Source organism: Myotis yumanensis, unplaced genomic scaffold (assembly GCF_028538775.1).
Source record: "Myotis yumanensis isolate MYYU_CA2020_CCGP unplaced genomic scaffold, mMyoYum1.0.hap1 SCAF_7, whole genome shotgun sequence".
Lineage (NCBI taxonomy): Eukaryota > Metazoa > Chordata > Mammalia > Chiroptera > Vespertilionidae > Myotis > Myotis yumanensis.
This window is the reverse complement of record NW_027223758.1, coordinates 65,980,248-65,992,155: the sequence shown is the minus strand read 5'-3', so window position 1 is coordinate 65,992,155 and position 11,908 is coordinate 65,980,248. Positions and strand designations below refer to the sequence as shown.

General features: G+C 47.6%; 1 protein-coding gene across 2 annotated transcripts in view; it reads right to left on the bottom strand.

Annotated features, from left to right (window-relative positions):
• Window positions 1–4,333: 4,333 nt before the first annotated feature.
• KBTBD12 (kelch repeat and BTB domain containing 12) overlaps window positions 4,334–11,908 on the bottom strand; it is a 28,743-nt gene continuing 21,168 nt past the window's right edge. Inside the window, exons 5-8 of one of the 2 annotated variants that reach the window (XR_011472252.1) lie at window positions 10,794–10,991; window positions 7,043–7,225; window positions 5,605–5,702; window positions 4,334–5,064 (exon numbers count right to left, since the gene is read on the bottom strand). Coding sequence is in view for 1 of the 2 variants with exons in the window: in XM_070421584.1 (XP_070277685.1) it covers window positions 7,044–7,225; window positions 10,794–10,991 (380 nt within the window). In the remaining variant the exon portion in view is untranslated. The remainder of the gene's footprint in view (window positions 5,065–5,604; window positions 5,703–7,042; window positions 7,226–10,793; window positions 10,992–11,908) is intronic. The other variant, XM_070421584.1, reaches the window with a different exon arrangement.

Below are 11,908 nucleotides of genomic sequence, written 5' to 3'. Positions count from 1 at the left end.
TCCTCCCTGGGCTTTAATTACTGGACGTGTATTTAGCTCCCGGGAGCAAGGGGAACTCTTGGTGCACGTGACCGAGAAACGTAGGCGGAAAGGAGGGTGATCACTTCTGCTTTTGAATAAGCAAAGAAAGCAGAGAGTGATTTCTGAGGTTTCCCCCCTATAGTTTTGCTTTTATAAGGTGAGAAATTTTAGTCTGTCCCCTGCTTTTCAAAAGGACAAGAAATTCCTAATGTAGTGACCCTGGGAAATAAAGGGGCAGCTGTGGGACCTTCGCCCCCTGGGGGTGTGGGGCGAGAAGGTCTCAGGACACAGCAGGAAGCTACCGGACAGAAGCTGGGGCCATCGTGATTCCTCTCACCTTCTGCCTAATCGCAGCAGCACGTAAGGCTTCTGAACACTTCACCGTGCCTGACGCTGGGCAGGAGCTCCAGTGCATGGTCTCACTTCACCTTCCCACCCAGGAGGTGGTGCAGGTGAGCAAAGGCAGACGCAGCAGTGAACCGACCAGTCCAGCCCACACAGTCAGGCACCAGGGAGTCGGGTCCTGAGTCCTGTCCACTCCACTGCACTCCACTCCAGCTCTGGCCGGACTACAGTTCATTTTCTTTGTTGCTTTGTCCTACTTAGTTAGCCTCCACCTGGATTCTGCCAACAGCCTCCTATCAGGTTGCCTGTTCCTGTTCGCCCTGAGGTGTGGCCACCAACATGCTCTTTATAAAGTCCCTCCCTGGTCTCCATGAGTTTGCACCCAGGGCCCACCCCGCCTGGCTCAGTCTGCTGTTACAGCCACCTGCCTTCAGACTGTCCGCCCAAAGCTTCTCTCGTACCTGCACAGCAGGCCTCTCCCAGGCCAGGGCCTTTGCACAGGCTGCCCCTGCACCTGGAATGCCCTTACGCTTTCTTGTTCATCTGGCAAACCCAAGCCGTTGGTCACCTGCTTGTGAGAGGAGCCCAACAAGACTCCCTAAAGCCACGGCCTCCCTCCTGGATCCTCAGCTGTTTGGGCCACTTTGCTGGTACCAGAGAACCATCTAACTTGTGCGATGACTCGTGTTTAGGTGTCACCACACTTCTTTGACTCCTGCGGAACGCATGCAAGGCTTCACGTTAAAGGAGAATGGAGGTCACCCCGCAGGCAGGAGCCTTTCCTCGTCACAATTATAGAAGTGTAGGAATAGCCCTAACTGGTTTGGCTCAGTGGATAGAGCATCAGCCTGCGGACTGAAGGGTCCCAGGTTCAATTCCGGCCAAGGGCACATGCCTGGGTTGCGGGCTTGATCCCCAGTGGGGTGTGGGGGAGTGTGGGAGGCAGCCAATCAGTGATTCTCTCTCATCATTGACATATCTCTCTCTCTCTCCCTCTCCCTTCCTCTCTGAAATCAATAAAATATATTAAAAAAAAAAGAAGTGTAGGAATAAATGTGTGTTGTAATGAAGCCACCAAATGTGTAAAGATTTGTTTGGCAGCGATAGGAAACAAATGCAGGGATAATTACACTGCATTTTTGCCTGATGTGGGTTTAGACTCTAACCTCTCACAAGATGCCATGTCACTGTATTTGCACATCTCTTTTCTTCTCCAGATGTGAACTTGTCGAGAGCCTGGCCTTGCATCATGTCTCTCTGCCCAGAGCAGTGCCTGGCTCAGAAGAAGCGCTCAACTGACCAGCTGACCGATGCTTTTCAATCTTCTTCCTGCACGTCTTTTCTCTGAGCAATGGCAAGATGTTCTCTAGCTTTATTCTGGGTATCCTGGTAGTCCCTAGTTCAGGGCTGAACAGTCTTTTGTGTTGAGTAGAGATAGGGAAAGGGGGTGAGAGTGACTTTTATCTGGAGCCAGGGGCTGTCAGATCCATGTCCCAGGGGACCTCTGCCCTCTGCCTGGTCCACCCTCGCATGGCACACCCCCCTCCCGGATGAAGCAGACCCAATACTGGCACACTTCTCTTTGATAACATTGCTCTAAGACTCACAGCACTGGGCGAGCAGAGACACAAGCTTTCAGTAAGGCTGCTGGGCCTTAAATCATGCCTCTGATTGGAAGGAAGTGTCCTTGCTGGTGAAAAGCCTCATGTTTGGCTGCAATCTGAAGCTTCAACTACTCTATCCAGCACACGTATTTTTCCTGTGCTCCATGCCAATGGAGATTACTGCTGAGTTTCTAATGCTGCAGGGTGGGCGTGGCCTCCCATAGGGTGCTGCAACTATGCCTGAGTTATCCAGTTGTCCTCTCAGTGACAGCTGACCACTTCCTCCCAGAGCTCCTCTGTGTAGCCTGGACCAGCCTTCTGCATGAGACGGGTGTGCTTCCCAACTTGGCTGTTATCCATAATGTCTCTCAAGGAGCCCAAATGCCTCTCAAGAGGCTTGGGGCCACATCTGCCACAAGGAGGCGGGCTCCTGCACTTTGTCTAATGTTCCCAAGCTCCCACAGGGCAATGCAAAGCCCACCTTCTAAACAACCACCACCCTGGAGTTTGGTGCCAGAGCCCAGAGCAATCGAGTGGGAGGTCAGATCCTTCCCCTTTGAATAACAACTGGAAGAATCAACCGAAATGTCCATCTCTTGATGATTTGTTTAAGAAATTATGCTACATCTATGGCTGCTTTAGATATAGCATTGAATGAAAGAAGAATGGATTAGAACCATGTTATATATGTAAAAATAAAAGAACATGCATATATATATTCCTTTGTAATGTATCTATTCCCTTAGCTCAGTATTTTTCTTCAAGAAAATCTGGTGGGATACACCAGGAGTTGGCAAAGCTTTCCTGTGAAGGGCTGGGGAGTAAATATTCTAGGCTTTGTGGGCCAGAGGTCTCTACTGCAGCCCCTCAGCTCTGCTGTTGCTGCATGAAAGCCCCACAGACAATCCAGAAGTGATGAGCACGACTGTGTGCCGATAAAACATTATTTACAAAAACAGCTGGTGGGTGGGATTTGTAGTAAACAAAAACGTTGAAGTTTGGAGAGAAAAATACCTAAGAGATAGTTAAGAAGGGACTCAGCACTATAAACCCTTGGCGCTTGCCAGGCATGCAGGGCTTCTCTCACTGAAATGAACTAAATCACCTTGTCAGGAGACATCCACGGCCCAGACTGCTTGAGTCCTCCCCTGCGGCAGGGGTATCAAGGTCATCCCAAGAGAGAGTGGCTGTGGTGGGGGAAGGTTGGAGTATCAATTAGGAAGTCTTGGGCTGCACGTAAAATTTATTGCCACAATTAGCATCTGACAAGAAGTCCCATGGCTGGTTCATTCGGTGGCTGTGCCACAAATCTTGGGTCTTTTCCTTCCGTGGGGCAACTGCAGCATTTTCTCTCCAGTCTGTCCTCACTGCAAGACAGCGACTGCAGTCCCAGGGGCTCGCAGACTTGAAAAGACAGCAGAAGAAGAGCCCATCTCTCCCTCTACAGCTTTTTAAAAGAGAAAACCTTTCCCAAAGCCCCTCTGTGGGTACCCCTCTGTGTCTCTTCGGCTGGCATTGTGCCACATGGCTGTGATAAACTAATCCTGGGCAAGGACATGGGATTGCTACGACTGGTTCAATCGAGGCAGGATTTACCAATGAGCGGGGGCAGGGTCCAAGTCGCTGTATACAAGAAGAATAGGGCAATGGCTATAAGGGCACACTCAGCTGGGTTTGCTAGAGCTGGCAAATAAGTGGGGTGACTTGACTCTACACCCCAGTACCTCTTCCTCTTGGCAACCCCTAGACAGGCCCAGGATGAACAACTGGAGCCATTCGGGTAGTAGCTCTCTTTAAGAAACACTTTCAGGTGAAGGGGGTGGACCCTTTGAAAGATTTTGGTTTAGGCTGAGCGGCCATTCTCTTATGTTTAAACTCATGGCATCTCCCTGGCTCTGAACTGGCCAGCAAACTGTTGACAGCCTCCATTTCTGACTGCACTGGACTCTCCTGGTTCCTGCTGCTACTGGGCTAAGTCAGCTTCTGTGACCTGAGCTCCTACAGGGCCTCCTGCCCATCTGCCCTGTTTGCTCTCACCTTACTCATCTACATGGGGCTGTGGAAGGATGTTCTTAAAGGGGTTCCTTGCCTGAAGCCATGCTGCTGAGGCATACAGGCCAGATCATTGGTATGGCATCTGAGGGCTTCTGTGATTGGCCTCATCTCCTTCGCTTGCCATCCTCCTGTGCTTCAACCGTCCCGCAAATGGGACCACCTCCTGGCCCTCGTCTGCCTCAGACATCCTGGCCTCTGGCCTTGCTCCTGATGCTCTGCTGGCTGGTCATACCTCACTCTGGAGATGCTCAGCACGTCCTGGGCACAGGAACCCCTTCTTCAAATGAAACTGACATGGATTTGCAATATGAAAAACAAGATGAAAGTGATCGTTTATTGGTAAAATTTTGCAAGTTCAAATTCAAAGCATTTGCTCATTATAAAGTCAATCAGAGAGAACAATGATGCTTTCTTTCAGAACACACACTGAACGGGGGTGTGCTTGACAGCTGCAGTCTTCTCTCAGCCTCAGCATCCAGATCACTTCCTTTTTAGGTCCCATTGCTCAGTGTCAAACAATTCTGCTTCATAAAGAGAAGAACTAGCAAACAGCCAAAGTTTTCTAAGAGCCCTCCATGTGCTATTGGGACAGCATTCAGTTAAAGTGAAAAAGGATTGATAGGAAAACCTTGTTTCAAAGATGAATCTCTACCAATATGTAACAACAGGAGGGCAGAAGTGTCTAGTTTTGAATTACAAATGTGAAAGTCAGTCAAGAAACATGAGAGTTTAAGAAAACACTAAAGCAAACCACTGTTTGTTTCAGCATGCCATATGGAGGAGCCAAAAGGCTGGGTCTGGGAAATTAAGAGCTATCTCAAACCACATCCACATCTCTCCCTAGAATCCCAAGGGATTGCACTCAAGCACTGGGTTGTTCTGGGCACCACGCTTTGGGAAATGCTGAGTGCAACAGTAATGATAATAATAACAATGGCAGCTAATAAATGTTTACTGTTTTAGTATCTTACACACACCTTGGTCAGCGTTTTCTCACTCAATCCTCACATCAACCCTATAAGGCATTTTTCTTCCCATTCTGTATATGAGGAAAATAAGGCATTATTAGAAAGGTTATATTGCCCCAGATCACACAGCTAGCTAAGTAGCAGAGTTGGGACTAAAGCTTAGATCCGAAACCCAATGCATCTAGAAATGTGTCATGACACGCTAGCAAGGCCTCCTTGATCCAGGGCAATGTGACAGCTTCTATGTTTAAATAGGAGCAGGTGCAGGGGTCCCATTAAGAGGAGCTTAGGCAAGCAGCGACCTGTGGGGGCGCTCCTCAACCATGAACACCACCGGCCAGTACAGCCCTTACTGGGAAGAACTGCTCTGCCTTTTCGACAGGAAAAAGAATCCATGGATTAGAAGACCCTCTAGCAGGGAGAAGAATGAACTCATTCAACTCAGATTCCTGGAAATGCTCAGAGACCAAGCCCTCAGACTGAGAATTGCTACTCTGTGTGGGTCACCCAAAGACCTCTATGTGCCAGGCACTGCAGTGGGCACTTGGGTACAACTGCTAGAGAGACAGACATGGCTCCTGCCCTGTCTAGCCCACTAAGGGACAACCTACCTTGGGTCTAACTGGGCCCCCCTTCATGGTGGCAGAAGTAGGCTTCCAACTGGCTCATATCCATGGACCTCTCTCCTGCCTGGTTTAACAGCTAGAACCTGGGGACATGGAATAGAGGTCACAAAAGTCACACAGCTCTATACCAGAGAAGAGCTATACTCATCTAAGAATGTCTGCCTGTGGCAAAGTTCTAGGGAATTTACTAACCACTCCTACTTAAGAGAGCCCGTGTAAGGTGAAACTCTGGAGAAGGTGTCAAAGATCAGGGATCAAAATGCATTCTTTGAATCTACTGTGCTTCCAGAAGTATAGAAGGTAAATAAAATAGATGGATTTCCCTGGTGTTGTTTAAATGTCATCTCCAAAATGTATTTCGGGAGTGGCTGTTTCCTAACTATGCTCAACTGTGGGCTGAAGCAGGAGGTTCCATCCTCCCCCTTCAACCTTGGGGACGATAGTGCAAAGACTGGGCCCAAGAGGGCAGCCGGCTGCCAAAGGGGTATGCTTCCTTTCTTTATTCCAGAGACTGGTCAGTGCCTGGATTGGGTGGTGTAGGCCAGTTGTGTTCAGCCAGAACCAGCCTGTGGAAGGCCTTGTGTGTCTGAGAACTAGTCAAGGGCAGCTTGGGTAGATCCAATCCAGGAACCTCTGTACCAACCCAAGAGCGGACCATGGCTGCAGAACCCCGTATCTCCTTCACTGGCACAGACCCAGCCCAGGGTGGAATTCCTCTGCTCACTGTGGTTGGCTTGAGTGCCTGGGATCTTAGGAACTCGTAGTCAGTCCACTGCTAGCCCTTTTTTGGACAATGTTTCTGCAGCAGAAGAGTATTCTCCATGAGAATAGACAGTTTTTATAAGACTGAAGCCAGAACAGAGTACAAAGATATGTCTTCCTTCACACCACTATTTTGAGATCATTTCCCTGCTTAGAGACTAGGTCCAAAGTCCTTGGTCTTCCAAATGTTGGTCATTTAGCTATGATCTACCTTTCTAGCCTTTATAGCAAAGGCAGTGGTCCAGGCAACCTGGCCCAGCTCTGGCCTTCACTCAGCTATTTGTGATCTCGCTATCAAATTGCACACATGGGACTGCTTCCTCCTCATCCTCCAAGGCTCTGATGAAGGCCTGCTTCTTGGCAATGCTGTCCTTGAGTCCCCAGCAGAGTGAGATTCCTCTACCCCCTGCACTTCTGTGGCTCTCACCCTGTACTCCTCTTGTGACATCACCACATTCAGTCTTTGTAATGTCTTGTCCACCCTAACCAAGTGGGGTCCCTGAGGGTGGACTCTGCACACTCCCCCTCACAGTGTCCAGCACAAGCTGCTTTGCACATGGGCCACTATGCATGCAAAGCACATGTATGGATGCCCATGAGCTCTCTCCATTCCTAAGGTCTCCTTTGCAGACATAACTGAAGGTTCTATAGCAATGCTGACCTCAGTGGTCCTTGCCTTCTTCCACCAAATCTGAAGGCGGGGGGATGAGGTCTCGAGGATTCATTCTGGCCACCAGGCAGACATCATAGTTGTCATGCATGAGGACATTGACGGCTACCACATTCCACTGATTTTCCCATGGGTCCAACTCCAATATTTCTTTGGAGATAATCTCATGGCGATCTGAAAAACAGCAAAGTGGGAAGATAAAATATTATAGGGGTATTAAATTCAGAGTTCATAATCACTGTATTAAATAACTTTCTCTAAAAGACCAAAAATTAACAAAAAAAACAATCAAGGTACAAATAGAAGACACAGTTTTCCTGACATTTAAGAAACTATGAAAGGCCAAGTTACAACTGACATTAAAAATTTATTCAAGACGCACGGATTGTCTAAAGTTGAAAGGATGTTCCACTGTTATGTTAATGATTTATTGATGCTGTGGGCAAGAGACGAAACTGTTCTATTTCTACACCTGTGAAAGGAGGTATAGCTGGAGTCATATGACCTGTGGGAGTCACTGACCTCCTTGAGCTTATGTTTTCTTTCTTTTTTAAAATAAAATATTTTTATTGATTTCAGAGAGGAAAGGGAGAGAGAGAGAGGGAGAGAGAGGGAGAGAGAGAGAGAGAGAGAGAGAGAGAGTGAGAGAAACATCAATGATGAGAATCATTGATCAGCTGCCTCCTGCACACCCCCTCTGGGGATCGAGCCCACAATCCCGGCATGTGCCCTTGACTGGAATCGAACCTGGGACCCTTCAGTCCGCAGGCCCATGCTCTATCCACTGAGCCAAACCAGCCAGGGTGAGCTTAAGTTTTCTTAAATGCAGACAGAGATGCTAATACATAGCCAGGGTCCTTGCTGGAAACATGGCATATTCTACCTGGCTAATTTGAAAAGTTTAGCAAAGGGACTGTTGGAAAGGTGTGGGCAGAGTTTAGGAAGACCCATAGGCATGGCACAGCACCCCAGGACTAAGAACAGCAAGGACCATGGCCACCTGGAAGGCATTGGGGGAGAATGGGTACTGGAACTTGCAGAGGGCAGCTGTCTGGAGAGTGCTGCCTGGCAGAAGCAGATTTAGGGAGGGGAAGACAGGTGCAGCCATCCTCAGCAGCCCTGCAGGGAGCGGGCAGGAAGGATAAATAAACTGACTCTCCTTTCACTCAACATCTGCTCTGGGCTCCAATTGGCTGAGCCTAACCAGAAGCCAGAGGGGAAAGGAGCCATGAATGGAACTCATACAGGTTAGCTGTGAAAGACAGACGGCAGGATAGAGAAGGGACAGGGTGAGTCTGCAGGGGCAAATGAAAGAGTTCCAGCCCAGCTGTCTTTTTCACAATTGTGTTATGATTAGAGGAGATAATATATAAAAAAGTGTCCAGTCCTGGCATATAAAAATCAATGGCTTATGTGTGCTTGTAAAGGATGTGTATTTTGCAATTGTTGGGTGTAGTATTCCATATGTGTTAGGTCATGTTATTTTACTCTTCTACACATTCACTGATTTTTGTGGGCTGGTTCTGTCAGCTACTGAGAGAGCTCCTGTTACAAACATCCCAGTAAGATATAGATTTGTCTTTTTCTCCTATCAAATCTTTAAAAATATATTTTTATTGATTTCAGAGAGGAAGGGAGAGGGCGGGAGAGATAGAAACATCAATGGTGAGAATCATTGATTGGCTGCCTCTTGCATGCCTCCTAATGGGGATGGAGCTTGCAACTCAGGCATGTGCCCTTGACCGGAATCGAACCTGGGACCTTTCAGTCCACAGACTGACGCTCTATCCATTGAGCCAAACTGGCTAAGGCTCTTCTATCAATTTTTAGTGTATACATTTTGAGTCTGTTATTAGGTAAATATAAATTGTTATAATTTATAAATTTATCAGAAATACAAGATGGCAGCAGAGTAAGTATAAGTTACAACCACCTCCTCCCAAAACCTAACTGGAATTACACTAAATTATAGAACAATCAACTTGAAGACTGGCTGAACTAAGTCTCATAACCAAGGATTTACAGAAGAAGCCAAATCGGGGCTGATAGGAAGGGCAGAGATGTGAAAAGGGTTGGCCCCACTCACAAGTATGGTAGCTGAGAATCCAGAGGGATAGCTCAGCTGCAAAGGTCCCCCCTGAGCCCACACCGGTTCCCGTGCCAGGAGCACCAGCGCTGGGAAGAAGAGCCCACATAGCACCTGGCTGTGAACATCAGTGGGGATTCTGTCCGCCAGAGAAAGACCCAAGTCTGCTAGAAACCCAGTCACCCTCTTGAAGGTCCAGCACACAAAATCTCATTTGCAGTCACTCACCCTGGGCTCCAAGAGAGGGAGGGTGGCTCAGAGTGGACTGTAGTCATGCAAGGAGAGATTGGATTGTGTGGCTCTGGGGAGAGAGCTGAAGGGACAGCCACCAGGCTCCCTGACTGAACCCCTCTCTCACACTGCCCACAGACTCCATTTTTCCTGAGTCCAGCACTCCCTCCATAGGCATCAGACGAAGGAAGTGCACTAGCCCCACCCTCCTGACTCCCTGTCATCCTGCTCTGCTGAGCTCACACACTGCAGAGGAGTCAACTGGCTATGGCCAGCCTGAGTCCATGATGCAGACTATCTAGGAAAGTTCTTGAAAAGGTCCAGGCAGAATTAGGGAGAGACTGAGTCCAGGCAGAATTTTGGGAGAGAGCCATTTCCCCCTCACATGCTCTCCCTTCACACAGCCAAATCTTGGTCTGTTAGAACATAATGAACTTTGCTGACCTCATCCTGATGACTCCTTGAGACCTTGTCTCACCATAAAGGTCACCAGGCATCTGGCAGGTGGCAACTGGCATTGGTGTCCTTATGATTTTTGCTGAGTGGCCTCAGACCCAGCACCGGCATCGAGTTTGAGTCTATCAATCTGGTGAACACCACTTGCCACTACCTGGTGACTCACTGAGAACCAATCTCAAACAATGCATGTGCTACCCGAAGCTCTGTCAAAAGCTCTCACTGGCAGCTGGCAGGCAAAAGCAGATCTGGGGGTGCCCTGGGCCTTTTGCTGATGGGCCTCCAGGCTTGGAGCTGGTGGAAGCCAGACTTATTACACGGGTTGGCCTCTCCCCCACACACCCAGGCACAGCAGAGACAGCCGCAAACTGTGATCACTCTGTAGCTCCAAACAGCTAGCCCGGCGCCTGTTACAGGCAGTGCCTGCCATTAGCCAAGCAAGTCCTGGCGAGGTTGTGGAGAAAAGGCAATCCCGATACCCTGTTGGTGGGAATGCAGACTGGTGCAGCCACTGTGCAAAACAGTATGGAGTTTCCTCACCAAGTGAAACATGGAACTGCCTTTTGACCCAATGATCCCACTTATGGGACTATATCCTAAGAATCCCAAAACACCAATCAGAAAGAATATATCCACTCCTATATTCATAGCAGTGTTATATATAATAGCCAAGATCTGGAAACAGCCCAAGTGCCCATCAGTACATGAGTGGATAAAAAAAAAAAAAAAAAAAAGCTGTAGAACATTTAGACAATGGAATACTACGTGGCTGTAAAAAAGATGGAACTCTTACCCCTTGCAACATCATGGATGGACTTGGAGATAATTATGCTAAGTGAAATAAGCCAATCAGAGAAAGACAAATACCATATGATCTCACTAATATGTGGATTATTCTTTGGTGACTGGGTCAGTTAAGAAGCTCAGTCAACAACACAGGTTATAAAACATTAAAAAATAGATCAATACCTGCTCCATGGAATCCCCCGCAGATGTAGAGCTTCCCGTCCACTGCTCCGGCATTGGTAGAATTGGTTCGAAGAGAAAGCATGGCACTTGGCATAGGTGGGCCCTCTCTCCAGAAGTTCCCGTCAGGGTTATATATCTCCACCACATCAAGGCACTTTCGAACCTGGCCCTTGTCTCGACCCACGCAGCCAATGCCACCTACAGAGAATGATACAGAGAAATGAGTTAACTAAGAACAAACACTTGATTGTGGATAGCACTCCCTTCCTGCTATGGTTTGTATCAGAGATTTGTGGGCCTTTGAAATTTCTCTTTCTTGCTTGGTGTTACTTCTAAGCAATAGTGATGTCAACTAGGTATTCCATAGCCAAATTTAATGTCATTTTTATTCATAGTGTTCCATCTGCTTGTTCTTATGCATAAGGCTGATTATATTGCAGGCTTTATATTCTACAGTATCCAACACTGGTTGACACAATGAGCACTCCCTTTAGAATAAGAACTCCAGCCCAGCCGGTGTGCTTAGTGGTTGAGCGTCAACCTATGAACCAGGAGGTCATGGTTCCATTCCTGGTCGGCGCACATGCCCAGGTTATTGGCTTCATGCAGGAGGCAGGCAATCAATGATTCTCTCTCATTATTGATGCTTCTATCTCTCTCTCCCTCTCCCTTCCTTTCTGAAATCAATAAAAATATATTTAAAAAAAAAAGAATAAGAACTCCAGGTTGGAATGTGAGGGTAACTTGACTGACATCTGCCTTCCTGTTGATCATTAGCAATGATTTCACCAACCTTGCAGGCTAGGGATGTGTCCTTTCCATTCCTCATCATTGCAAGCCTTTTCTTTCCTCTCTTCTTAAGTTTCATGAATTCTTCCCCATTAGGAAAGGGCCATAATTTGGTAAATTTAAGTTTTGGTGTAAAAGGAAGGTCCAAACCCAAACGCCCAGTGTATCTTCCACTTTTGATGATACAGTTCATTAAAAAGATATTTACTAATTGCCTAATATATGCAAGGCAATGTGCTAAGAGATAAGAAGTTTAGAAAGATGAATAAGGCATGTTTCTTGACACTAAGAAATTAATGGGCTGTCACTTCTTTTATCTACAAACC